General features: G+C 41.6%; 1 protein-coding gene across 5 annotated transcripts in view; it reads left to right on the forward strand.

Moving 5' to 3' along the window:
• The first annotated feature begins 898 nt into the window (after positions 1 to 898).
• LOC116503340 (zinc finger protein 665-like) overlaps positions 899 to 27469 on the forward strand; it is a 36452-nt gene continuing 9881 nt past the window's right edge. Inside the window, exons 1-9 of one of the 5 annotated variants that reach the window (XR_004254690.1) lie at positions 1985 to 2885; positions 3253 to 3370; positions 3490 to 3557; positions 6833 to 6962; positions 8441 to 10330; positions 10914 to 11355; positions 12876 to 13027; positions 20223 to 20337; positions 21014 to 21108. Coding sequence is in view for 4 of the 5 variants with exons in the window: in XM_032209701.1 (XP_032065592.1) it covers positions 2415 to 2885; positions 3253 to 3370; positions 3490 to 3557; positions 6833 to 6962; positions 8441 to 10330; positions 10914 to 11029 (2793 nt within the window). In the remaining variant the exon portion in view is untranslated. Of the gene's footprint in view, positions 987 to 1984; positions 2886 to 3252; positions 3371 to 3489; positions 3558 to 6832; positions 6963 to 8440; positions 10331 to 10913; positions 12166 to 12875; positions 13028 to 20222; positions 20338 to 21013; positions 21109 to 27469 lie in introns of those variants that run through there. The other 4 variants (XM_032209701.1, XM_032209700.1, XM_032209699.1 and 1 more) reach the window with 4 other exon arrangements.

Raw genomic sequence — 27469 nt, forward strand, 5'->3', positions numbered from 1 at the left:
TTCTTTGTTGCATTAAAAATTACTAATATACTAAAGTGTTTGGACAGCCTGAGGGTGGCATTTCGGTTCTTACTGGATCCAAGCTGTTTTTTCAAATATTGCTTATTAAACGTTCTTTGTGAAATTGGGGGGGGGGGGTGGAGAAATAGATATATAAAGATAAATAAAAGGTTAGCTCCATTCTTTTTAAATGGATTTTAACCACTTTTCCATCGTTTTAAATTCTTTGTTTTGCTCACTGTAGCTAATCCCTTTGTGTGTCATTGTAGACTCCAAATGTGGTCGAATATTTTCATTTTCCCTTTTTATTTATGGCCACATGATATATCTCTGCCTTAAATTCTCCAAAGGGCTTAAGCTTCCTAGTCACATCTCTTGAATTTCCTACTGAATCCCTATGTAAAAAATGGCTTTTCCCTCATCCTAGTCTAGATTTATATTCCTTTTTCACAATCTTCCATTCTTAGTTTTGTAATTCCACTTTTTCTCCAGTCAAGAGATGAAATCCCATTTCCCCTCTTCATTTCTCAATTAAGGAGCCTCTTTATGAGGTAAAATTTCTGGAATATCCATAGGGTTTCAGCTTTTCCTCCATTTTAGAAATTTTTCTTTTTATTCAGAGTCTTCAGGGCAGGGAGCAACTGATACGAGCCTTTCCTCCTACTCCCATGCCCATCATCCCTGCCCTCCTCCCTTCGCCTCAGAAGCTCTCCTCTTTCCCGCCCTTTCTATAATTCTGGCACCTCGCGCCAAATCCGCAAGGGGGCGCGGTCGGCAAAAAGAGTATCATGTCAGGCGCTTCCCTATTGGCCCACTGGAGGGCGAAGGTCACAGCTGTTTTTGTAGATTAGGCTGCGAAGGGAGTGACGTCACAAACGCTTGCCGTTCTGGGGAGCCGCACTCGCTCTCCTTAACCCTTGTGGCTCCGCAAGAGGCTGAGAAGCTGCGGGAGAGCCTGGCGGGGGGGAGATCCAGACGTGCCCCGGGTGAGGGTGAAGTGGCGGGTGGGGCTCTTCCCGTGCAAAGGGAGGCGGAGGAGGGAGAGACCCGCGGCCGGCCCTCCTCCGGCTGCAACCCCGGGTCCCATGCTCCCCAGTCGCCCTCTCCATACAGGGAGGGAAGTGGAGCTCCAGAGCAGCAGAAGACGAACCGGGTGATCCCAGGAAGGCGGCGGGGGGTCCCTTCCCGCCCCGTGTCCGGGGAAGAGCTCGGATGGGGGGGAAGGGTCGGGTTATCCTTGCGGAGGCCCAGCAGGAGAGCAGAGAAGCCGGGCGAGGAGGAGGCAGGATTCGCACCAGGCTCCCCGAGGACCCGATCCTGTCTCCGGAGGGGAAGAAAAGTGGGGCAGCCTCTCCAGTCCTGCTCGGGGGAACCTCGGGTCTGCGCTGGGATGAGCCTCTTGGGCTCCCGCCAGGTTGTGTGAATCTGCCTGCGAGTCCGAGGAAGGCTCTCCTCTCCAAAGGACTCCCTTAAGAAGGAAAAGGGGGCATATTCAGCCAGGGTCGTTTCCTGGCATTTCAATGTTTACAGGTAGCCCTCGACTTACAACAGTTCATTTATTCACTTGTTCAAAGTTACAACGGCACTGAAAAATGACCGTGACTTATGACCGTTTTTCACACTTACAACCATTACAGCAGAGCTGGGTTGCTCTCGGTTTGGCCCTGTTCGGCTGAACTGATATTGGTGGCGGTGGATGGCGTAAGCACGAGCAAACCGGTAGTAAACCAATTAGCAACCCGCCACTGCATTTGCAGCATCTCCCCGGTCACATGATCAAAATTCAGATGCTTGGCAAATGGTTCATATTTACAGTTGCAGTACCCCGGGATCATGTGAACAGCTTTTGTGACCTTCTGACAAGCAAAATCAAAGGGGAATCCAGATTCGCTTAACAGCCGTGTTACTAACCTAACAAATGCGATGATTCGCTTAACAACTCAGGCAAGAAAAGTCATAAAATGGGGCAAATTCACTTAGCAAATATTTCACTTAGCAACATAAATTTTGGTCTCAATTGTGGTCGTAACTCGAGGACTACCTGTAATGAGCTTCCATGTCCACCTGTTTTGAGTTTGGCAGTTTATGTGAATACTCCTTTGGAGGTGAATATAGAATGGAAATTGTTCCTTATATGAAAAAATAGTGTACTTCACTCACACAAATGCACACATACATGCACAAAAGCAGGATTTATCTGCTCAATTCCATTGCAAACTTATTCCAGTTCTGTGGGAATAACTTGTTCAATGGTTAAAGTATCCACTTTCTCATTCTTGGATTTTTCCCCCCCATCTCAAATACAGAAACTGGAAACCATTTTAAATTCTTGACATGTAAAATTTATCTCTTGGGAAAAGAGCGCCTAATGGCCTTCTGTGCTTATTCCAGTGGCTCTGGCATCGGTCCTATGAATGAAAAGGCATTTGGAGATCTACAAGATTCCTTGGAGTTGTGTTACTGGCAGAGAAAAGATGGAGACACAACCTTTAGCAAGTGAGAGAACTGGAAAAGGCCTTTCAGCTGTACAACCTGGGTGCTGTGAGGCCAGAACTGGGCAGAAGATCCTGAAGGAGCAAACCATCATGCATTCAGAAGTTCAGCCCTGGAACCTCAGGAGCCTCCAATACCAGGAGGCTGAGGGTCCTCGAGGACTTTGCAGCCAACTCCACAATTTTTGTAAGCGATGGCTGAGACCAGAAAGACACACTAAAGCACAGATGATGGACCTGGTGGTTCTGGAGCAGCTCATGGCCCTTCTTTCCCCAGAGATGGAGAGCTGGGTGCGGGAGTGTGGAGCAGAGACCAGCTCCCAGGCGGTGGCCCTGGCAGAAGGTTTCCTCCTGAGCCAGGTGGAAGAGCTTAAGGAGCAGCTCAAGTTGCAGGTGAGATACCTTCATCTTAGGAGTCCAAAAGTGAATAAAGAATAAAGACTTTTCTCGCACTCATAAAATTATATCACACTAATTCTTATAGGACATTATTTCATTATCCATTGTAGTAGATCAGTCACCAATAAAGGAGAATATTTGTAGCTCAGGGTTGAAATGGGTTATCTGAGTTTGCTTGTTTTCTTCCAGATGTTTCATTGCACAAACTAGGTATCATCAATTGGGGACAGCAATTCCTTTCTTTACTGCCTCCTTGTTGATGCTGGGGACTTTGAAGTTGTGTTCAGAGAACAATAATCCACTTTACTTTGTGTGATGTCTATTAATTCTGCTTCTTTTTCCTCTTGCCTCCTACTTCAAGTCCTTTGCTGTGGAGATCAGAGGTCCTGAGGGAAGGAAGAATCCATCAAATCCCTCCCAAGAGCTGCTTTTCAGAAGGATCTCTCAGGAAGACCCAAGTCAGGATATCTCAGGAGGAGGTAATCCAAGGTTCCCTCCCCTTACCCAAAGAGATCTCAGCTGTCTCATCTTTATGTCTTCTATCTTCTGTCATCCTATTTTGTTAATTATGTATTTTAAAATTCTGTATCCCTTACAGGGAAGAGTCAAATGAAGTTGTCTGCTCTCTATGATGGAGATGAAACAATGGTTGAACCTCCAACTCAAGTAAGAAGGAAAAAAATAATTCATTAGATTAATATATTTGCTTTCCTTCAGGAAGTGAAACTAATGTAACAAAGCACTTTTGTTTGGGCTAGATTATTTGTGTTTTCTTGAGCAACATGGAAAGGGGAATAGAAGATTCAAGTTGCTATCAGTCAGTTTAGTTTTCTTTGAAGTTGTTTGTTTGGATCCAGGGGTTCGTATTTTCTACACTTAGATTATTAGTAGGAAATATTTTCAAAGGCTAGATCTTAAATCTCATTTTTCTAGTTAATCTTTGAAGGAGAGGGGGCAGAGAGATAGAGATAGAGTGTATACCTTCTTTGAGTTATATGGTTTTACATATCAAGACATAATAAAAATCATCTGGTCCTTATCAGTTCTTAAGGTAAAGCTAAAGGTTCCCCTCGCACATATGTGCTAGTCGTTCCTGACTTTAGGGACCGATGCTCCTCTCCGTTTCAAAGCCGAAGAGCCAGCGCTGTCCGAAGATGTTTCTGCGGTCATGTAGCTGGCATGACTAAATGCCGAAGGGGCATGGAAAGCTGTTACCTTCCCACCGAAGATGGTTCCTATTTTTCTACTTGCATTTTTATGTGCTTTCGAACTGCTAGGTTGACAGAAGCTGGGACAAGTAACAGGAGCTCACTCCGTTACACAGTGCTAGGGATTCGAACCGCTGAACTGCCAACCTTCTGATCGACAAGCTAAGCCACTGAGCCACCGTGTCCCAATTATCATCAGTTCTTAAAAGTAGGTAAATACAACCTCAGATGAACAGCAACACATGACATATCACACCATGTCGCTTGTTTTAGAAAAATAAAGGCCACAGTGTTCCATAGCTGTTTATAACGCAAACAGGCCAATTGTGCAGCTGGTTGTCACAGGGCGGTGGCGTGCACATGCGCACACAGCGCACATGCCCAACTAGGATGCTTGGCCCCATGCGCAATGTACTGGTTGCGACGGGATCCAGAACCCACCACTGGCTATAACCAAACACAGCGTATAAGCTCAAACATCTCACACCAACCATCAAGCACGGTGATGGAGGGGTGAGGATTTGGGCTTGTTTTACAGCCTTGCAGTCACGGAGCTGTACATGAACGCCTCTGTATACCAAAGTATTCTAGAATCAAATGGGAAGCCATCTATTTGACAGCTAAAGCTTGGTTGACATTGGGTCTTGCAACAGGACAATGATCCCAAATCCATCAGCAAATCAATGGTCCAGTTTAAGTCCAGACCTCAATCCAATTGAAATGCTGTGGCAGAACCTCAAGAGAACTGTGCATAAACAAATGTCCACAGACCTCAATGAACTGTGAAAGTGTTGTAAAGAAGAGTCAGTCAAAATTCCTTCACAGTGATGTGAGAGCCTGATAAAGCCATACAGAGAATGATCACCTCAAATTATTGTTGCTAAAGGTGATTCTGCACTCTGTTGAATCATGGGGTGTACTCATTTTTTTCACACGTGGCTTTTCCATTTTGCCTTTCTTTTTGTACAATAAATGATGGCATGGTATAATATATCATGTGTTGTTCATCTGAGATTGTATTTAATTACTTATAAGAACTGCTAAGAACCAGATGATTTTTATTATGTCCTGATAGGTAAAACCATAGAACCCAAAGACGGTGTATTTTCTTTTTCACATTATGATAGATAGATAGATAGATAGATAGATAGATAGATAGATAGATAGATAGATAGATAGATAGATAGATAGATAGATGATAGATAGATAGATATGGTAGATAGATACGGTAGATAGATAGATAGATATGATAGATGGATAGATGGCTGGCTGGATATACCATAGATTGATTGATTGATTGAGTGATTGAGTGATTGAGTGATAGATAGATAGATAGATAGATAGATAGATAGATAGATAGATACGATAGATACGATAGATACGATAGATGGGTGGATGGATGGATGGATGGACGGACGGACGGACGGACGGATAGATTGATTTACCATAGATTGATAGATACGATAGATGGAGTGAGCTATAATAGATAGATAGATAGATAGATAGATAGATAGATAGATAGATAGATAGAGTGAGCTATAATAGATAGATAGATAGATAGATAGATAGATAGATAGATAGATAGATAGATAGATAGATAGATAGGATAGAGAGATAGATAGATAGATAGATAGATAGATAGATAGATAGATAGATAGATAGATAGATAGATAGATGATAGATAGATAGATAGATAGATAGATAGATAGATAGATAGATAGATAGATAGATAGATAGATAGATAGATAGATAGATAGATGTATGTTGTGGCCCAGCAGGATCCGGTTGAGCTGCTGATGGATTCGGATAGTGAGGAACCATATGAGTCTGCCATGGAAGATCTGGAGGATCCTGTGCAGGGTTCAGACTTAGAGCAGGGTCCAGAGAGGCTGATTGGCCACCAGGAGGCGCCTGAGGCATGGAGCAGTGGGGAAGATCAAAGGCAGTTTGTCCCTGATGCTCGAATGAGAAGGGCTGAGAAATGCAAGCAGCAACTCCGTAGGCAGACTCATAGAAGATAATTACGCACAGGTGGTTATGGATGGGCCCCTTCCAAGAGAGTTTATAAGTGAGGCATTGGGAGGGGACATTTGCAGGAAACAACCGTTCGAACTAGTATTGAAGAAATCTGTCTGTATTCTAGCTGTGTCTGTTCGTTTGGATTATCTGCGTTGCTTCATTGGAACTATCTGGGTTGCTGCCAAGCTATTATATTGAATGTGAGTTGTCTGGGCCCTCAGCCAAAGGATTTGTTATCTCATTAATTAAATAGTGGCAAACAGCCAAGCCTGTGTTCTGGTTTATTCACAGGCCAGAGCGGGTCAGAACAGATAGATATGACAGATGGATGGATGGATGGATAGATAGATATACCATAGATTGATAGATATAATAGATAGAGTGAGATACGATAGATAGATAGATAGATAGATAGATAGATAGATAGATAGATAGATACGTTAGATAGATAGATACGTTAGATAGGTGGGTGGGTGGGTGGGTGGGTGGGTGGGTGGATGGATGGATGGATGGATATACTATAGATAGATAACGATAAATAGAGTGAGATACAATGGATGGATGGATGGATGGATGGATGGATGCTGGCATTAAAAGTCTTGCAGAATCTATATCATGTTGATAATTTTTTTGTTATCTTTGCTTTATGAATTTCTACAGAATACGGCAGATCTTGTAAATCCTTCTGGGTCTTTTCTGTTTTTTCTTGTTCAGGAGGGTGTTGTGTCCTATGAAGATGTGGCTGTGTATTTCTCTGAGGAGGAGTGGTCTCATCTGGATCCTGACCAAAAAGTTCTGCATTGGGAAGTCATGCTGGAAAATCAAAGAAATGTGGCCGATCTGTGTATGGGTTTGTTATTCCCCTATCATAGAGTTTGGCAATACATTTTGTAGTCTGATGTCATCAACTATTTTTTTTTAATTAAAAATTCCAACTATATATTATCTCTTGTGGGGGAGAAGTAAAAAGATCTGGTCTTCTTGTGCTCCAAGGAAGGAAAAAGGTCATTGGTTTCTTGCTTAAATGAGCTCCCCGTGGAGATCCGGACCCTTACTACTCTCCCGGCCTTCCGCAAAGCCACTAAGATCTGGCTGCTCCGGCAGGCTGGGGGGCTGTTGAAATAGCCAGCCCCACGGTAACTGAATGTTGTGTATTTTAAATTGTTGTTTGTCTATTTGTCTATTTATCCCCTTCCCTTGTTTATTGGAAGCCGCCCAGAGTCCTTCGGGAGTGGGCAGCATACAAGACCAATAAAATACAAATAAATAATACAAAAATTCTGTACTACTTCTAATCTGGTGATTTGTTTTCATTTCTATTTCAACATGTTAGTAAAAAACTAACCCTTGGATTCAAGAGATGTTCCATTCCATCACACGCAAATAGACAGCAAATAAATCTAAAAATAAAAATTACATCTATATAATGAAGGATTATCATTTATTTAGGCTCTTGGTGTCTAGGGAGATTCTCAGTCATCCAGGTCATGGTTGTCCCACAGGTGCTTTTTTCAAGAGGCAACTGGACTTTGTTTTTCCTTGAAGATATTTCACTTCTCATCCAAGAAGTCTCTTCAATTCTGACTGAATGGTGGGGAATGGAAGGATTTATATTCCTTGCAGTCATCTGGTCGTTAGTAATCTTTCTAAGAATTGTTGAGGCCACTTGGATTTTTTTCTAGTCATCTGAATGGTGCCAGTGGGTGTTCTTTTTGGAACTGCTGAAAGGACTGTGTTGTAAACAGGAGATAGGTGGTATTTAGGCTTTTGAATTAAGGACCTTTCTTTTCCAATTACTTTGCGCCTTGGGATTAATGGCAAAATGGGCTAGTTTTCCATTGAAAATATGCTGTTTAGGATTAATTGAAGAACTCTTTTTTTCTTTCAAGGATTTGATTTTGCTAAGAAAAAAATGCATAGTAAAGGCAAAGTAGTTTTTATAAGTCCCTGCTGAATTGGCTCCCTTCCAATATATTTTAGGTTTTCTCCTAATACTTAGTTGAATGTTTCCCCTGAGTCTTGCTTCACTCAAAGTTAACTCAAGGTGAGATTTGAATATGTGCAGATAATTAAAAAAGGAAAGGAAAATAAAATAGAACAGCTTGTCTCTGGAAGTTGTGGGAGCGCTATCACTTTGACAATAAGAGATTGGACAGCCATTTGTCTGGAATGGTATAGGATCTCCTGCCACAGGCAGGAGGTCCGATTAGAAGACCTTTAAGGTCCCTTCGAACCCTGTTATTCTATGTTCTATGTGACTTCCTATAGCTTTATATTTTTCTCCAAGCTTCCTTTCATTGTCATTTCTCTTTTCCTTTGAAGGTAATAATGTGCAGGAGAATAAAGATTCTGGGGAATCGTTCCAAATGATGAATTCTGGAGACGGAATGCAGAAGCGTGCAATGCAAATGCAACTAGAAAGCCATGAGAAAAAACAGTTAAATAATTGGAATCAGAAAAGCTTATCTTCCATTGATGCTCTGATGAAAGACTTTCTTGCCCAACAAGGGAAGATAAAGAAGAAATCTTTTGAGAAACGTGTACAACAATTCAAAAATAAATTAGATGTCAATAAACACTATCCAATGCAAGCCAAAGGAGAAGGTCATGTGTATAGAGACAATTGGAAAAAATTCAATTGGACTTGGTCTTTTAGTCATGAAAATAAATCCAGTTCATCTCAAAACAAAATTCACCCAGGAGAGAAGCCATATAAATGCCTAGACTGTGGGAAAAGCTTCTGTGAAAATGGGTCTCTTACTATTCATAAAAGGATCCACACAGGAGAGAGGCCATATAAATGTTTGGAGTGTGGGAAATGTTTCAGAAGAAGCAATCAATTTACTTCCCATAAGTGGATCCACACAGGGGAAAAGCCATATAAATGCAGTGTGTGTGCAAAGGGTTTCTGTGAAAATGCATCCCTTCTGAAACACGAAAGGATCCACACAGGGGAAAAGCCATATAAATGCAGAGTGTGTGGAAAAACCTTCGTTCAGAGCAGTCATCTTACTTCCCATAAAAGGATTCACACAGGGGAGAAGCCATATAAATGTAGAGAGTGTGGAATGAGTTTCAGTAGGTGTGGTTCCCTTAGTTTCCATAAAAGAATCCACACAGGAGAGAAGCCATATAAATGCATGGAGTGTGGAAAGAACTTTACTAAAAGGAGTGTACTTACTTCCCATAAAAGGATTCACACAGGAGAAAAGCCATATACATGCTTGGAGTGTGGAAAGGCCTTCAGTCAACAGGGTAATCTTACTTCCCATGAAAGGATGCACAGTGGAGAAAGGCCTTACAAATGTCGAGAATGTGGAAAGAGCTTCTCTGAAAATGCATCGCTTACAAAGCATAAAAGGACCCACACGGGGGAAAAACCATATAATTGTTTGGAGTGTGGGAAAGGCTTTGGTACTAGTAGTAATCTTAATTCCCATAAAAGAATCCATGCAGGGGAAAAGCCATATAAATGTATGGAGTGTGGAAAGACCTTCATTAATAGTAGCCAACTTACTTCCCATAACTGGATCCACACAGGTGAGAAGCCATATAAATGTGTGAAGTGTGAAAAGGCCTTCAGTCAACAGGGGAATCTTACATCCCATGAAAGGGTGCACAGTGGAGAGAGGCCTTATAAGTGCCCAGAGTGTGGAAAGAGCTTTTCCGAAAATGCATCCCTTATGAAACATATAAGGATCCACACTGGAGAAAAACCATATAACTGCTTAGAGTGTGGAAAGGGTTTTACTACCAGTAGTAATCTTCATTCCCATAAAAGAATCCATGCAGGGGAGAAGCCATATAAATGCATGGAGTGTGGAAAGACTTTTACTCAAAGCAGTAATCTCACTTCTCATAAAAGAATCCACACAGGCGATAAACCATATAAATGCATGGAGTGTGGAAAGACTTTTACTCAAAGCAGTAATCTCACTTCTCATAAAAGAATCCACACAGGCGATAAACCATATAAATGCATGGAGTGTGGAAAGAGCTTCTGTGAAAATGCACCTCTTATGAGACATAAAAGGATCCATACAGAAGAGAAGCCATATAAATGCATGGAGTGTGGAAAGGATTTCTGTCAAAAGTCATCTCTTATGAGACATAAAAAGATCCACGCAGAGGACAAGCCATATAAATGTTCGGAATGTGGAAAGAGTTTCAGGACAAGGAATGACCTAATTTCCCATACACAGATCCATTTGGGTGAGAATCTATGGAAATTTTTGATTTAATTGATTAAATCTGCATTTCCTATTTGTGTATACTGAACTAATGAAGGGACATTTTTTAAGTCTGACCCTCAAAGCTGACAGTACCAGGGAGATGAATTTACCAATGGGAAAAACATGGGTGTGTCTGTTTTAATTATATTAACTTTTAAATTATTATTATGTTTAATTGATAATATCCAACCCTTTTTATGCTGGCCTTTGACTGTAAGAAAGAATTGATTTCAGAATTATGAACCAGATTTTTGAAAGTGCCATTTTTAAGTGGCTGTTGCTATTGCACATCAATAAAAGAAGGTTTTTTTTCTTAAGTTTACATTTATCCCAGTTTCCAGTTGATCATGATCCTTAGTTGGATACACTTTTAACAACTGTAGAAGGCACTGTATTTATTGGATGCATCTCTTCCAGATAAAGCTTGATTGGTCTTTCTTCCACTATAGCAGATATGCAGGTAGAAATTCATCCGATCCAAAGACACTTGCCATGGTTTCAACTTTCCTTCTTTTTCACAATCTTAAAATTCTTTCCTTTTTTGTTTTTGTTTTTCTCCCAAGTTAGGGATACTAAAGAGGATGAGAATGAAAACAACTCCAGTGTGCTGACATTACAAATGATCAAGCAAGAAGGAAGATCTTTGGAAATCTGTGTGGACCAAAGTAAAACAATATGAATTAAAAAAAAATACTTCAGAAAACTACTTCAGTCTCTCCTGACCAACCATACAGAAATGGGAACGGGAACTTCCTCCTGGATGTGAAGATACAAAAAACTAGTCCAACTTTGCTTCAACTGCGAAGAACTGAGACCTGATCAACCAGTATGAATGCTTCTGCAGGGAACCATTTTTGGTCAAAGGATTCTCATGACATTAAACAACAATCACATAACAAGCCCATGTTGAGTGTGAAGAGAGTTTCAGGATGAAAATTCCTCTCTCAAAAAAGGAGGCAGAATGATGAGAAGCCCCTGAAATTGATGAGATTGTTTTTCTCAAGGGTAGGAGCCCCTTTTCCTTTATGATGTGACAAGGGCTAAGAAAAAGTCTACATATGATAGTGGGGTAGACAGATAAAACCTTTTCTTCTTCTTGGTTGTCTTAAAAATTAACACATTAATATGTTTGAAAGCTTTGATTGGGGACATATTTCAGATTTCTGGGTTGAAGATGTTTATTCAAATATTGCTCCTTCATGATTCCAGGTCAAACTGGACAACAAAAAAATAACGATAATAAAGAACAAACCTGGTAGTTGTAGGAATGATTTTCTTTGAACTTAATGCAAGGTAACGTTCCAAGCTTCATTCTTCAGGGGGGAAAAAATTGGTGGTATGCAAAGCTATATCAGCACAAACATATTTGTTAGTCATTGAATTCTGTGATCATGAAAGAAACACATCAAAACGAGTGGTCGCATAGCGAATTCTGCTGAAAAACGCATTTATCCGAAGGCAGCAGGGGCATCTGCAACCACCCAAAAGGCACTCTTGTGTGCCTTAACTGGGTACATGAAACAAAGTGAATTCCTACACTGATTATAAGCATGTATTGAAGATTATAATTTGTAGATTCAAAGGTATTCTAGAAATGAGAAGTCCATAGGAAAAGCTTGCAGCTTTTACACCAGTTGCAGAATCTGATATGCAGTGCCTCCAGCATTTGGCTTGCAGAAAGACATGGTAAGTTTCTTCAGAAAGTTATACATGTGCAATCAATATTCTCTCTTTTTCCTGTGGTATAATTATTTCTTTGGTGCTCTCTCAGCTTGTTTGTTTTATTGCAAACATTTCCTTATCCAAACTAGGTAACATCATCAATGCAAGTAAGGAATGGAGTTTGCTCTCACTTCTTACTAGCACTGATTATGTTGCTTAGTTTGGATCAGGGGTGAAATCCAGCAGGTTCTGACACATTCTGGAGAACCAGTAGCAGAAATTTTGAGTAGTTCAAAGAACCGGTAGCGGAAATTTTGAGTAGTTCGGAGAACCGGTAGCAGAATTTTTGAGTAGTTCGGAGAACCACCTCTGGCTGGCCCCAGAATGGGGAGGGAATGGGGATTTTGCAGTATCCTTCCCCTGCCACCCACCCACCAAGCCACACCCACCAAGCCACACCACGCCTACCAAGCCACACCCACAGAACCCGTAGTAAAAAAAATTGAATTTCACCACTGGTTTGGATAATGACATTTCTGGAAAAAAAACAAGCAAGCTCAGAGAGTACCAAAGACCCCTCATTTCAAACCCACGATACAAATTTTCTTTCTTGATACAATTATATCCGTTTGCCACTCCAATTGCTGTTTTTCCTTTAAGATGTCACTCTGTGCTTCAAGTGGGATTTCAAGGCAAGAAATTTGAGAGGGGCAGCTGAATGCGTAAATCTGCCACCTGCGGAGACGCCAAAACTTTTCTCGAACAGGAAACCGGGGAGAGAGGGGCCATTCCGCCTTACTCCCATGCCCATCATCCCTGCCCTCCGCCTCACCTCAGGCACGCTCTTCTTTCCCGCCCTTTAGGGGAATCCTGGCACTTCGGGCAGAGTCCACTAGGAGGGCGCTCTCAGTGCAGGAGGGAACTGGGCATGCGCCGGAATTGCGCGGGGTCTTCGTCGGGAGAGGCTAGGAGCCCTTCTGCCCTCCATCTGTGAGCCCGGAGCTAGGACTTTGCGGTAAGCGCAGTGGCTGCCGGGAAACTATGCTGGGACTGGAATCCCGAACGAGATTCTCCAGTTGCGTGAGTGGCGGCTCTGCCCGTGTAAAAGGGGACCCGCGCTGGAGTCATGCATGGAGACGGGCCAAGACTTTCCCCGGGGTCGGAGTCTGAGGTCCCATGGTCCCCTGCCGCCCTTCTCCATGCAGGGTCCAGGCAGGGGGAGAGGAAGGGTGCGAAGCAAAAATAGAGATCTCCAGAAAGGAGGGGCCGTTTCCCCCAAAGTGGGGCTGAGAACGCAGCATTCGCACCGTGTGCCCGATTGGGCTGGTGTTTCCTAAGCCTCTTGAAAGCCTAGGAGTTGGAAATCCACCCGTCTTCATTTCTCCGTGTTTGAAAAAGTGTGCATTAGGTTAAAAAGCGGGAAAGGGGTTTGTAGGAGTTGCAATAGCAATAGCAGTAGACTTATATACCGCTTCATAGGGCTTTCAACCCTCTCTAAGCGGTTTACAGAGAGTCAGCATATTGCCCCCAACAATCTGGGTCCTCATTTTACCCACCTCGGAAGGATGGAAGGCTGAGTCAACCCTGAGCCGGTGAGATTTGAACCGCTGAACTGCTGATCTAGCAGTAGCCTGCAGTGCTGCATTTAACCACTGCGCCACCTCGGTTGCATTAATCAGGAGATTTTGTTAGGCTGTAAATGGTTTTTTCATTCGGGTTATTAGTCCTCTGTTATTGGATGGTGGCTTGTTCAGTCAGGCTTCTCAAGGGGTTTGGACCAGAATGATGAATGGGGCTCTGCTGTCTAAGTTTTATTATAAGTTGATGTAAATGTTGATGTCTACTTGTCCACCTCACCCCATTTTTAAGAGGTCCGTAAGGGGCGAGCATAAGCGCACCAACCTGCCTACTGTTCCTGTCCTAATGTTCCCTTATATTTCTATCCATTTTATGTATTCATAATCCTGTTTATACTTATATATTTGTCTTCATGCTTGACTAAATAAATAAAATTTTCTAATGAAATCGATTTATATAGATCTTAATTGCTATTTTGTGACCTTGAAATGGTTATTGTTTAAACCAGGGGTGGTCAACCTTTTTATACCTACCGCCCACTTTTGTATTTCTGGTAGTATTAAAATTTTCTAACTGCCTGCCAGTTCCACAGTAATGGTGATTTATAAAGTAGGGAAGTAACTTTACTTTATAAAATTTATAAAGCAGAGTTACAGCAAACCCCTACCGCCCACCATGAAAGCTGGAATACCTGCTAGTGAGCGGTAGGGATGGGTTGACTACCACTGGTTTAAACAAAGATTCTTAACCCTTTTTTGAAATCATTAGAATAAATAACTAGGAAATAGAAATCTAAATCATATTTTAAATATATCTGTCTAGTCTTTTGAGTCTTTGATAGAAGTCGATCAAGAAGGATTGGGTCAGGAGATGCCCCAGCTGCAGAGAACGGAAAGTATCTAATAGGATTCCCCACTTTATTCCCTGACATTAGTGGTTTTATAAGGTTTTATTTTTGTCAGGGTTGGTTAACCAGCTAACCAAATTGGTTAACAGTTGGTTAACCAGTTTGAGGTCAGGACAAATTGTGTGAAGCAGCCTTTGTGTTATAGTATGACTTTAGTCCCAAAAAGAATCAGAATAGAGCTGGAAGGGACCTTGGAAGTTTTCTAGTCCAGTTCCAATATCTCAGGGGTTGCCACAAAGAAGAGGGAGTCAAACTATTCTCCAGAGCCCCTCAGAGTAGAACAAGAAGCAATGGGTGGAAACTAATTAAGGAGAGAAGCAACTTAGAACTGAGGAGAAATTTCCTGACAGTGAGAACAATTAATCGGTGGAACAACTTGTGTAGCATTTAGGGTCCCGAAGATGAAAGAAATAATGCAATCCACAGATAGCTGAACCAACAGAAGTTTATTGAGCAACCAGAATTGACATGAGAATCAACAGCAGAATCAACAGCAAAATTATTAATCATGAAACATCATACTTATAGCAGCTTCTTAGCTCTACCTACTTTACGTGTTATTTCATTATTGGCTAACAAGTCTCCAGGGCACAATAATTGGTTAGTCCTTACATCATTGGTATATGTGAGAATGTGCATGTTGTTATAGCTGAATAAATCAAGTGTTATCAAATGAGTGAATAAAATGTTGCAGGTTATACTTTGTTTCATCCCGTGCCCTTGACCATGCCTGGGAACGCTGCAAGCAAAGAATAGCTGACAGGCAAATATTTTCTGCAGATTGCTACAGTTTTTGCTTACACGTGCAAGGACCATTCAGATGATTCACTGTAAAAACCCTACAAACTTGCCTCCAGAAGTTGTGAATGCTCCAACATTGGAAGTTTTTAAGAAGATGTTGGATAACCATTTGTCTGAAATGGTGTAGGGTTTCCTGTCTAGGCAGGGGGTTGGACTAGAAGACCTTTAGAGCCAAGGTGGTGCAGTGGTTAAAAGCAGCACTGCAGGCTACTGCTAGATCAGCAGGTCAGCGGTTCAAATCTCACCGGCTCAGGGTTGACTCAGCCTTCCATCCTTCCGAGGTGGGTAAAATGAGGACCCAGATTGTTGGGGGCAATATGCTGACTCTCTGTAAACCGCTTAGAGAGGCCTGAAAGGCCTATGAAGCGGTATATAAGTCCACTGCTATTGCTATTGCTATTGCTATTGCTCCAAGGTCCCTTCCAACTCTGTTATTGTATTACATCTAATAATGTATAGTTAAAATTACAAAATAGGGACCCTTCATGATGTAAAAATATGTAACAGCATGATGAAGATAGCAGGAAGTTTGAATCCATCTTGCACTGCGTCCAAAAACAGAGGTTGTTATGAGGGGTGGGGGAGAGGAAACAATTAGCAATAGCAATAGCAATAGTTAGACTTATATACCACTTCATAGGCTTTCAGCCCTCTCTAAGTGGTTTACAGAGTCAGCATATCGCCCCCAACAACAATCCGGGTCCTCAATTTACCCACCTCGGAAAGATGGAAGGCTGAGTCAGCCTTGGAATTCGTATAAAGGTATACCTTTAAAAGAAAAACTAGCAATATGGAAAACATTTTTTCCGCTTCTTTCATTGGGAATATAATTATCAATTCCATTGATATTCTAGTCCAGCCCTGTGCTCAAGCAGGAGACTACCATTTCAGACAAATCCAGATTTTTCTTTAAAAAAATCCAGTGATGAAGCACCCAGCTGTTCCACTGGTTAATTGTCCTCAGCCGTAGGAAATTTCTCCTTAATTCCAGGTTGCTTCTCCCCTTGATTATTTTCTATCCATTGTTTATTGTCTTGCCTTCTGATGCTTTGGAAAATAAATTTGGCCCCCCTTCTCTCAAATACTGCTATCATGTCACCCCTTAGTCCTTCTTTTCTCTAGACTGGCCATACTGAAATCCTGCAACTTTTTTTCATAGTAAGTAAGTAAAATCTTTATTACTGTCAAAGACCAGCAATACACATTAGTTTGTACACTATGTTAAAAAATACTAACATTAAAATATAATTAAAAAGTAGTGACATTAAAAGTGGATAATAACATAATGGTCCAAAGATTGTTAAAGGTATGTCCAGATAATTGGTGCAAGATGGTACTATACTTCTGTAGCCAATTTTTTTTTCTTATGGACATTGCAGCAGCACAGAACTTTGCCACTGCATACATGGTAACCGGGTTAGTGTCCTGGAGGAGGAAGCCTAGATAAAAATGGTCTGCCCTCCCTGGCAATCTCTCTAATAAGGGGAGAATATGTGCAGACCTACAAGCTCTGTATAGCTCGCAGTGTAATAGAACATGTGAATTATCTTCCACTTCTCCTTTACCACATATACAAACCCGTTCTACTATAGGTGTTCTCTTATACCTGCCCTGGAGGAGTGCTGAAGGAGGAATGTTAAATCTGGCTCTGAAAAAAGCTATTCTTTGTTTTGGGGAGATCAGGTCATTTAGATATCTTGCCGATTCCCACACACCCTGTTTAATTCTGTCCCTACTGTGGAGAGGCAACCTATTTAGTTCTTATTGGAACTCCATGTCCCTCATTCTATTAATTACTACTTGCTTTGCTTGATCAAAGCCTAGGGACATTAAGAATAATGGTGAGAGCCCATAAGAGCCCAGCTTGTGATCAATTGCCTGTTTCCAGGGGGGATGGGAAATTGTCAGTCAACACTAGTGGGGACAGTCCCTCTGGAAAGAAATGCATTTTAAGCCAATAAATGATCATCATCTTCCAGGCTCTTACCTGAATTTGTGGCATGCCTGTCTCAATTCTTAACTGGGCATTTGGAGTTCCATTGGGTGCGGCTAAGATGGCCTGCAGGAATTTAGTTTGTATGGTTTCTAGCGAGTCTCTCTTTGCAAGGATTCCTGATTGTGCCCCATAAAGAATTTGTGCCAATGTTTTGGCCTCAAAAAGTTTTAAGGCAGCAGGTACTAACTGACCTCACCTGTATAAAAGAAATGTTTGATTGCGTTTGAGGACCTAATGGCAGCTTGCAATGTATGATCCAGGTGTGCCTTCTATGTCCCTAGCGAGTGGAAAACCACACCAAGGTATCTAAATGTTCTAACCTGTTCCAAACTATATCCTTCTATTTGCCAGGAGTATTGGCTTGGTCTTTTAGCAAAAACTAATTTTTTTGATTTATCGAAGTTAAGGACCAGCTTGTTTTGCCTGCAATAGCCGAGTGTTGCTCTAATTGCTCTCTTCAGTCCTGTGGGGGTTTGTGAAATGATAGCGGCATCATCAGCATATAAGAGAATTGGCACTTGGCGTTGTGCTAGGTTAGGAGGATGGAAATCAGAGTTCTTTAAGAGATCAATCAGGGGATTAATATAGAAGTTGAAGAGGGAGGGGGACAGGATGCATCCCTGCCGTACCCCATTTTGTACCCTTACTGAGCCGGTTAAACTCCCTTGGGGATTGCACCTCACTTTCAGGGTGGAATTGGCATACAATTTTTGTATGAGGAAGAGGAGGCGTTTTAGTGGTGCATTTTAATTTCTCCCAGAGGGTGATCCTGGATATTGAATCAAAGGCCAGTTTAAAATCCAGGAAGGCCACAAAAAGAGAGGATTTTTTTTTATATGTGTATTTTTGTACTGAATGGTGGAGTACCAAGATATGATCCACCGTGGATCTTCCTTCTCTAAAACCGGCTTGTTCGTCTTTGATTATCCCCCCTGAAATTAGCCAATCTTGAAGTTTATAATTTAGGTGTTTGGCATACAGTTTACTAATAACGCTTAGAAAACTAATGGGCCTATAATTGCCTGGGTCATTTCTATTCCCTTTTTTATAAATTGGTATGATAATTGCTACTCCCCAGTCTCTAGGCATATGGCCTATATTGTCTATAAATGTAAACAGTGATGCTAAAAGTGGAGCCCACCAACTGGCATTTGTTTTAATTATTTCTGGCAGGACATTATCAGCTCCGGGTGCCTTATTAGCCTTTAGGGCTCCAATCAACCGGGATCTCTTCTGGTGTAACCGGGGGGCCAATGAGGAGTGTGGTTCAAACTAGCTTGGCTCTCCTTGGTTACATAGTCTGGATCTGTATAAAGCTCCTTAAAATACTCTTCCCAGGCATGAATCGGAACCTGATTTGTTGGGGGTAGGGGAAGTTTTGCCAGTCCCCTGGTGATGTACCAAAAAAGGGATGTATTTTTTGTTCTGACTGCCGTAATTAGTCTATGCCAAGACTCCTTCAGAGCCGCACTTTTATTTTCTTTTAGAAAGTTCTTATATTGTGCTTTCAGCTGCTTTAAGTAGTAAGTGTGCTCCTCGGAGGGGTTACTTTTACTTTTCTTGTATTCCACATTATATATCTTTTTTAGTTGAACGCAATCCCTATCGAACCATTTTTTCTTTTTTGAAGCTAGCATTTTGGGGTGAGCTAGTGCTCTGTTACTGAGAACCGAATTCAAATTTAAAATTAAGGATTCAAACCCCTCTAGGTAAGATCCCCCACAGTTATTTCTTAGTAGAGATGTACGTAACTCTATGGTTTCAGGGGCTAACATCCACTTGGTAACTTCCTTAGCATTTTTCTCATTCCATTTAATTTTTACCTGGGTATTTTGAGTCTCTAACCTCGGTAGGTAGGCTGTGCCTGCCCTTAGAGAATTCTGGTGCAATGAGAGAGTAAGGAGTATTGTATTATGATCACTTTCCAGTCACGAGTCTACCTCCATCTTATGTAAGAACTTCAGGAGGTCATATGATATTATCCAGTAATCAACTGTGGATTTTCTTCCTGCTCCCCGATAAGTATATTCTGCTGGGAAGTTGCCCCATGGGGATCCATTAAGGATACAAAGATCCAAACGTTCAGTCATTTGTCTTACACATAAGCCTGCCCGATGAGCTTTAGGGTCTTTAAATTGGCATGCAAAGATTCACCTGTTACATTTTCATCATAGAGAATCTTAAACTGCTTATATAATGCTTGATCATTTGGACCCATTCTAGCATTTAAGTCCCCCCCTATAATTATTGCAGCTTTGGGGAATTTGGCTGAACAGCCAAGAATAAAATCTTCTATGCTGTCCCAAATCTTGTTAATCACATTATTCTTATTAAGTAGAGGAATATAGATATTAAAAAGCAAAATCTCCACCTGTTTAAATAAGAGTAATGTAGTTACAACCCATGGCTGGAAAGGTGGCAGTGGTACACATTTGAAATGCAAGGATGTATTAACTAATGTCACAATACCCCCTTTAGCTCTCCCCCGCCCCCCACCTTGCTTGGGACAGCCGGGATTGAGTTAACCCAATACCCATCTAAATGAATCTCTGTGGAGGTCCAGGTTTCCTGCAAGAAGAGGATGTCAAATTGTGATATATAGGCAAAAAAGAGTTGGTCTTTTGATGGGACGGACCAACCTGCTATATTCCAGGTTATAAGGGAAAGTGGGTCAACTTTTGGAGCTCATCAGAAAACTTGATTTATACAAAGGGAAGTTGTCTGGTTGGTACCAACACTGGAGATTTTTAAGAAGATGCTGGATAGCCATTTGTCTGAAACAGTATAGGGTTTCCTGCCTAGGCAGAGGGTTGGACTAAAAGACCTCCAAGGTCCCTTCCAGCTCTGGTATTGTATTGTATTGTATTTAAACAAGAAGGACTGATCTTGAAATCCTCCCTATTTTTGTTCTTTTTTCTTCTCATTCAGGAAGGTCGTGTGTCCTTTAAGGAGGTGGCTGTGTGAAGAGGAGTGGTTTCAGCTGAGTGTTGATCACTGTATTGGGAAGTCAAGCTGGAAAATCATAGGAACGTGGCTTCTTTGGGTAAGAATATGCCAGACATTTTATCAGGATAAAAACTACAAATTTGGAAAAGGAAATAAAGAAGGTGTTAAGTCCTCAGGGGTTACAACGCCACCTAAAAACATTGCTGGCTGCCCGACACTCCTAATTGGCTGAGACACAAGCAGCCAGCTGGCAGGAGAATGCAGCCTCCTTATTGGTCCGCCCTCTGACAGCCCCATACAGAGCAGAAGAATAATGTGATTATTGAATAAGAAAAAAGTATGATAAAATTAAAATAGAGAGAAAAGGCAAATCCCCCCTTCTAATGTTACATTATAGTGCCCACCTTTACCTAATTTATCCTTTCTAATCTTCAAACACAACTGTGATCACAATTTCTTTCTTTTTTTCACTCAAAAATCCATCAGTGGTTTTCAATCTCTAATAAATATTAATATTATCCTCTGCCTAATCAGAGTCAATTTAGTCATCATTGAGGATTCCTTCATCTTTCCCAGCCATCCCACCATTCTAGTTATTGTAGCCTCCTTCCACTTTTTTGTTTATAATAGTCTCACTATGGTTATCATACTGAGAAACAAATTCTTGAAGGATTTGCTCCAAGTTTGAAGCGGTTAGTTATTCATTATGTTCAAACTTCCGATGCTTTATTCTTTTTCCCTAAAGTTATTTTAGTTTTTCTTTTCCTATGAAGGTTATGGCGGAGAAGAGGATGAAGATTTCAGGAAAGTATTGCAAATGGTCAGTTGTGGATACAATACAAAGAACCCTATAATTCTAATGGAAGCAGAAAGCGATGATAGAAACCAGTCAAATAAGGGGGTGAGGCCGGTGCTGCGGTGCATCGCATTATTATATGCTGAGTCTGCAAATGGTAGGCCTAACTAGTCTGATTGTTGATAGGATATGTAATGCCTCAGGTAGCATTCCACCATTGCATTGGCTCTTTCAGCCACCCCGTTGGTGCTAGGGTAAAAGGCCAAACTTAACCCGTGTGAGGACCCAATCAATCGTATAAAGTCCCGCCAAAAATACTGACCCTTTTTTGGCCTCTAGAAGGTAGGTGGGGGCCAGCAGATAGGCGGGGTGATATGGGCGGGGCACCCTTGTCGTACTGTGCAGGCCAGATTAATGGCTTCAATGGGTCATATCCAACTTGAGGGTTGTAGTTTGAGGACCTCTGATCAGGGATGTCAACTCGATTTAATTGAGGGCCAGATCCGGGTTCTGTTTGACCTCAGAGAGCCAGGGTGGTGGTGGTCATGGCTGGGGTGGGTGTGACCATGGCGGGTATGACACGAGATACATGTTGGGGGGAGGGCGGGAACCTGTGGTGGCCAAGTGCTAAGGCAGGACTTCCCTGAGACCCACTCTTATAATCCTTCATTCCTTCCCTCTTCATTCTAATTTCTTCTTCCTTTCCCTATTTTTCCCTTGCTCTTTCCCATCTTTTTTTCTTTTCCTCTTTCCATTTCTCCTTCCGGCCCCTTCTTGCATTCTCAAATACAAAAGTGGAAACATTTCTCCTTTTGTTTTTAGTTTTGATAGCTGTCTGCTGGCCAAAATAGGAGCCTGTGCCCCATTTTGGGCCTGTACAGCCTCCCACAACACCCTGAAAGTCAAAATGGGGGGCCACGCAGATGGTTCATCATTTTCTCTAGCAGAGGCAACATGGGTTGTTCCTTTGCTATTTCCAGACCAGGCCCGCAGGCCAGATGTAAGCAACCTGCAAGCCGAATTTGACCCATGGGCCTTGAGTTTGACACTCCTGCTTTACATAATTTGTCCTTTTTAATCTCTCAGTACAAGTTTCTTTTTTCTTTTCCTTTTTAGCAAAGTATAGCGAGTTGACTGTGCTGAGAGGGTCATGGCAAGTTGGTTGTGGTGAGTTGCAAATGGCTGGTTGTCCCATTTCCACATGTGAGATGGATGTTACTGTTATAAGCAAGAGAAGAAGAGAAAAGTTTGCTTCTGATGGGTACCTCTACATATTCAGTAAGCTGAGTGAAGTGGATTCTTCAATTCCATTTTGGCACTGTGAGCAAGGCCAGAATTCATACCAGAAACAGAAAAGTAATCAATGGGTATTCCCACTTGCCTCGAAGAAGCGAATGTAGAAGCAGCAACATTTGTGACCAGGATGAAACGCTGAGCTGAAGAGACAATGGAAGGGATATCCCAAGTTATTAATACCTCTCTGGCCAACATGAGCCCGGTGGTCCATGCTGCACTACTTAGAGCTTCTGTGTTATTAAAAAAAAACTATCCAACAGATGAAAACAAATACAGGCAGCACCATTGGACCCAGTGAGCCTGGATGACCTTCTATTACCCAAGGAATACAAGATCCATTCACCAACTTCAGGTGTAGAAGAGCCATTCTAACTTCACAATTTCAGAGAGTGATTGAGCCGGATCCAAATATTTGGCTGAAGTAGTTGGTTGTATATCCTAAGTCATCTAACATCTGGTATGTGGATGGCACTTTTGCTATTGCTGCCAAACTGTTTGCTCAGGTTTATGTGATCCTAGCAAAGAAGTATGAGGGCATGCCCCCTGTGTTGTGCTACATACAAATTGTTTTTCAAGTTCGTGAAAATCCTAGTGGCTAACACCCAGCTGCGGACCATTCTCTGTGATTTTGAAATGGCTGCATGAATGCCACTAGGGAATACTTCCCAGAAGTGACTCTAAAAGGCTGCTTGTTCCACCTCACTCAAAATGAGGAAGCATTTGGTAAAAATTGCAGCTGCCCATGAAATCAACACCAATGCAATTTGCTGCGAAAGCAAAAATAGTTTCAGCTTTGGCATTAGTGCCTGTCCTGGACTTGGACGAATATGTTGCTGCTCTAGAAAAATATCTGCCAGGAGAGCTGCGACCTCTATGGAACTCTGGTTCAAGGACAATGACATAGGTCATCCAGGCAGGAGAGGGCAAGGAAGATGACTACCTTTGTTTGCAACAGCCCTGTGGAATCTGTTTGACTGAACATAAAGTGGAGAGGATTGTATAAACGATTTCTGTAGTTGCTCAACGACGACTGTGTACTCAATTGGGATTGTACCGTCCAACTATTTAGAAGTTTATTGATGGTCTGCGGAAAGTCTAGAAAGACAGAGATGCAATTTATGAACAACTCCTTTCAGAACATGGTCCTCCACTGAAACTGAAGAAATATTGCGTGGCAGATGATCGCATTGCCAGGCTTGTCAGTGAATACTGCAATCAACAACCCAGAATGTGTTGAACATACATTGAACAATGTTGGAAGCTTGCAGAAACACTGAACATATTTTTCCAATTGGGTAGTTTATCCAGGACTGTGTGTTCAGAACATCAAAGACTGAGACCTGCATGGAACAATTGATGTACCAACAGTGATGCGATATAACTTTCTTTTTGGGAAGCAGACATATAATTTGAGTTTCTCTGTAGGTATACATCCTATAATCAGCCCAAATAAAAAACTACACCCACAGTTCTCAGCTGTTAACGAGTTCATTCAAAGTGAGTAATGTTTTCAGCTTAGGAAAGCTACTGATTGAAAGGAGCTTTGATTTTGATGCCACTGTTCTAGCAGTGTTGTAGCAGTAGGTACAACCATCTAAGACCGTGATGAAATGGTGCTTCATATTATGCATCTAACATGCAGCTATTCACTGTTGACTGCAACACTGAATGTTATAAATTTTGTCATGTTATTGCAGCATGTACAGAGTTAAGCCAATCTAATCAAATGCAACCCCATTGTCTAATGCTGAAATATACATAGATCATAGGAAGTATTTCATTTCATGGGGAGCTGTGAATTTACGAATTCAGTATGACAGCATATTGATTGTGGCAAGATTTTCTCCACGTCACAATTTGCATGCACATTTCAAGTGCGTGGAAACAGATGGCCAAACTAACAATTCCCATCTTGGATGATGGTCCAACGCACATCATCTACCTGTGTACTAAATTAGTACACATTACTACTGCTAATCTCTAGTCACTAGGGCAGAAAATCGATAACATTTAGCTACGGTAAGTTTATTTCAGAATCAAAATAGAGCTGGAAGGGACTTTGGAAATCTTCTAGTCCAACTCCCTGCTCAAGCAGGAGATCCTATACCATTTCAGACAAGTGTCTATCCAGTCTCTTAAAAATCTCCAGTATTGAAGCACCCAAAACTTCTGAAGGTAAATTGTTCCACTGGTTAATTGTCCACACTATTAGGAAATTTCTCCTTAATTCCAGGTTGTTTGATTAGTTCCCATTATTTCTTGCCTTACCTTCTGGTGCTTTGGAAAATAAATTGACCCACTCCTCTTTGAGGCAGTTTCACAAATACTGGAATACTTCTAAGATGTCACCCTTACTCCTTCTTTTCTCTAGACTAGCCAAACCCAAATCCTACAACCTTTCTTCATGGCTTAGCTTCCAGGCCTTTAATCATCTTAGTTGCTGTTCTTTGCGGTTTTTACAAAGCCTCAACATCTTTTTTCTAATGGAGGTGACCAAAACTGGATGCAATATTCCAGGTGTGGTCTTACTAAAGCTTTATAAAGCCTTAGGTACTAATACTTCACAGGATTTTGATTCTATGAATATGCTGTGTATCCTGTTGAAGTACGGCAAACACAGGTAGACTTAAAAATGATTTGCCTTGATTACAATGCGGATAGTTTTCAATGTATTATATTTTGCAGAAAGGAAGATGTAAGGCACTGTGAGTGCATGCCACTCTTTCCCTTTGCTTGAGTAGCAGTTAGACTTAAATGCTGCTTCACAGTGCTTTACAGCCCTCTCTAAGCTGTTTACAGAGTCAGCATATTGCCCCCAACAATCTGGGTTTTCATCCCACCCCGGAAGGATGAAAGGCTGAATCAGCCTTGAGCCTAGTGAGATTTGAACTGTCAAATTGCAGTCAGATGGCAGTCAGCAGAAGAAACGGATGTATCTGATAGAGGGTGCATTTGCAACCACCCAAAAGGCACCAGCAGCTGCAGCACAGTGCTGTCCCCTATCTAAGTACCGGTAGTTGTCCACCAGGACTCCTAAATCCCTTTCATAGTTACTGGGCACTATCTACAGTACTTTATACCTCTGTATTTTTTGCTTGCCTAGGTTTAAAATTAAATTACATTTTGCTAGATAGGGGCCAGTGTTCGAAGGTTTTGAATTTTGAGCCTACCTTCTGGGATGTTGGTTATTCCTGTGAGCTTAGCATCATCTGCAAATTTGATGAATTCCCCTTCTGTCTCCTCACCTAAATTGTTTATGAATATTTTGAAGAATAATGGATGAAGACCCTTGGGGTACCCCACTGCTTACTTCCCTCCATGTAGATCAAAGGTGTCAAACTTGCATCATCACATCATCATGTGATGTAGTGTGACCCCCCCCCTTTTAAACCGGGGTGGGTATGGCCAGCCCATGACACATCCAACCAGCAGGCCGTGAGTTTGACGCCCCTGATGTAATTGTAGTTCCATTAAGGACTAGACACTAAGTGTGGTTTGTCAGCCTCTTACGAATCCATTTAGTCACCAGGCTGTCTACATTTGTTTAAATAACGTTAAATATCATCTGTGTAGTTACTAAGATATATATAGCATTCACTTTCTGCTGGTTATCTTGAAAATTAACTCTTAGATTGGGGTGGGTATATTTCAAACTTTCCTGCTGGGTTGAGGATTCTTATTCAAATATTGCCCATTAATAGTCCATGTTCAAATGGGAAGATAACCGATATATAAAATAGCTTTTTTTCCTCTTTGCATTTTTCTTCTTGGGGTATTTTGAGTTTTTTATGCTCTTTCCACTACTTTCCTTCCTTTTCCAATTCGACCTTTTCTGCAGTCCGAGAAGAGACGCCATCTTCCTTTCTCCATCACGGAGCTTGTCTTTTGAAAAAGTACCTTTGGAAGCCCTTGACAAATCTACTGAGGAGCGAAGAAGGTTTTCATGTATAAATTTGAGAAAGAAGATAAAAATAGCACTAGCACTTTGACTTATATACCGCTTTACAGCCTTCTTTAAGTGGTTTACAGAGTCAGCATATTGCCCCCAACAATTTGGGTCCTCATTTTAACCACCTCGGAAGGATGAGTCAACCTTGAGCCTGGTGAGATTTGAACTGCCAAACTGCAGGCAGTCAGCAGTTAGCAGAAGTTGCCTGCAGTACTGCACTCTAACCACTGGCTCACCATGGCTCATAGATATATCCAGTAAGATAGAAATAGTTGCTAGCCTATAGTAATGGGAAGAGAGTAAAATAAGGTGTGGTTAGAATTACAAGTAAAGTGTAGGAGTTTTAAGTGTCTTAATAAAACTTTTGTGGGAAAAACAAATGCTGTCTTTGTATCTGTTTACTATACCATAATGAGAAAATCCCTAACAATTGTTAAAATTGGCAAAAATTTGGGGGAAGCATTTCGGTGGAGGACAAACTTCTGAGTTTCAGAGGTTCCTGCTGGATTGAAGCTGTTTATTTGAATAGTAACTCTGGATGTATCTGTCAAAATGGGGAAAAGGCACTAATTTGAGTTTTCTACCAGTTATTGTCCAATGTTGCATTAGAGAAATGGTAATCAGACTGGGAGCCATACAAAATTAAACCACAATTGTACTTTTCTTTTTATTCATGATCTAGAACAGGGATGTCAAACTGAAGGCCCATGGGGCACATCTGACTTATGAGGTGCTTAGATCTGGCCCGTGGAGCTGGCCTGAAAATATGAAAGAACTGGCTCGCAGTGCCTCTGCTTGCCAAGATACCACAGGGGGGCTTCTGCCCCACCCCCTCCATGGCCCCTTTCCCATGGGCAGATTGCTGCAAGAAGCATCCATCTTGTCTCCCTACCGGGCCCTCGGAGAAATCCTGTTCGACACCCCTGATCTAGAAATAACCCAGTTGTGTTAAATTCTAGAAAGGTCTTAAATTTCCTACTCATGTTTCCTGAGGGTATTTGGTATTCAACCCATAAATAAAACACATTTCTTCTTTTCTGCCCCTCATAATATTTTAATTTTATATTCCTTCCCATAAACTGTTTCCATCATTTTGTAGTTCCCCCTTTTTTTTCCAGTCATAGATGAGACTCCATTTCCCTCTTCATTTGTCCTCCAAGGAGCCTCGTGAGGTAAAATTTCTGGAAC

This window comes from Thamnophis elegans, chromosome 2 (genome assembly GCF_009769535.1).
Source record: "Thamnophis elegans isolate rThaEle1 chromosome 2, rThaEle1.pri, whole genome shotgun sequence".
NCBI lineage: Eukaryota > Metazoa > Chordata > Lepidosauria > Squamata > Colubridae > Thamnophis > Thamnophis elegans.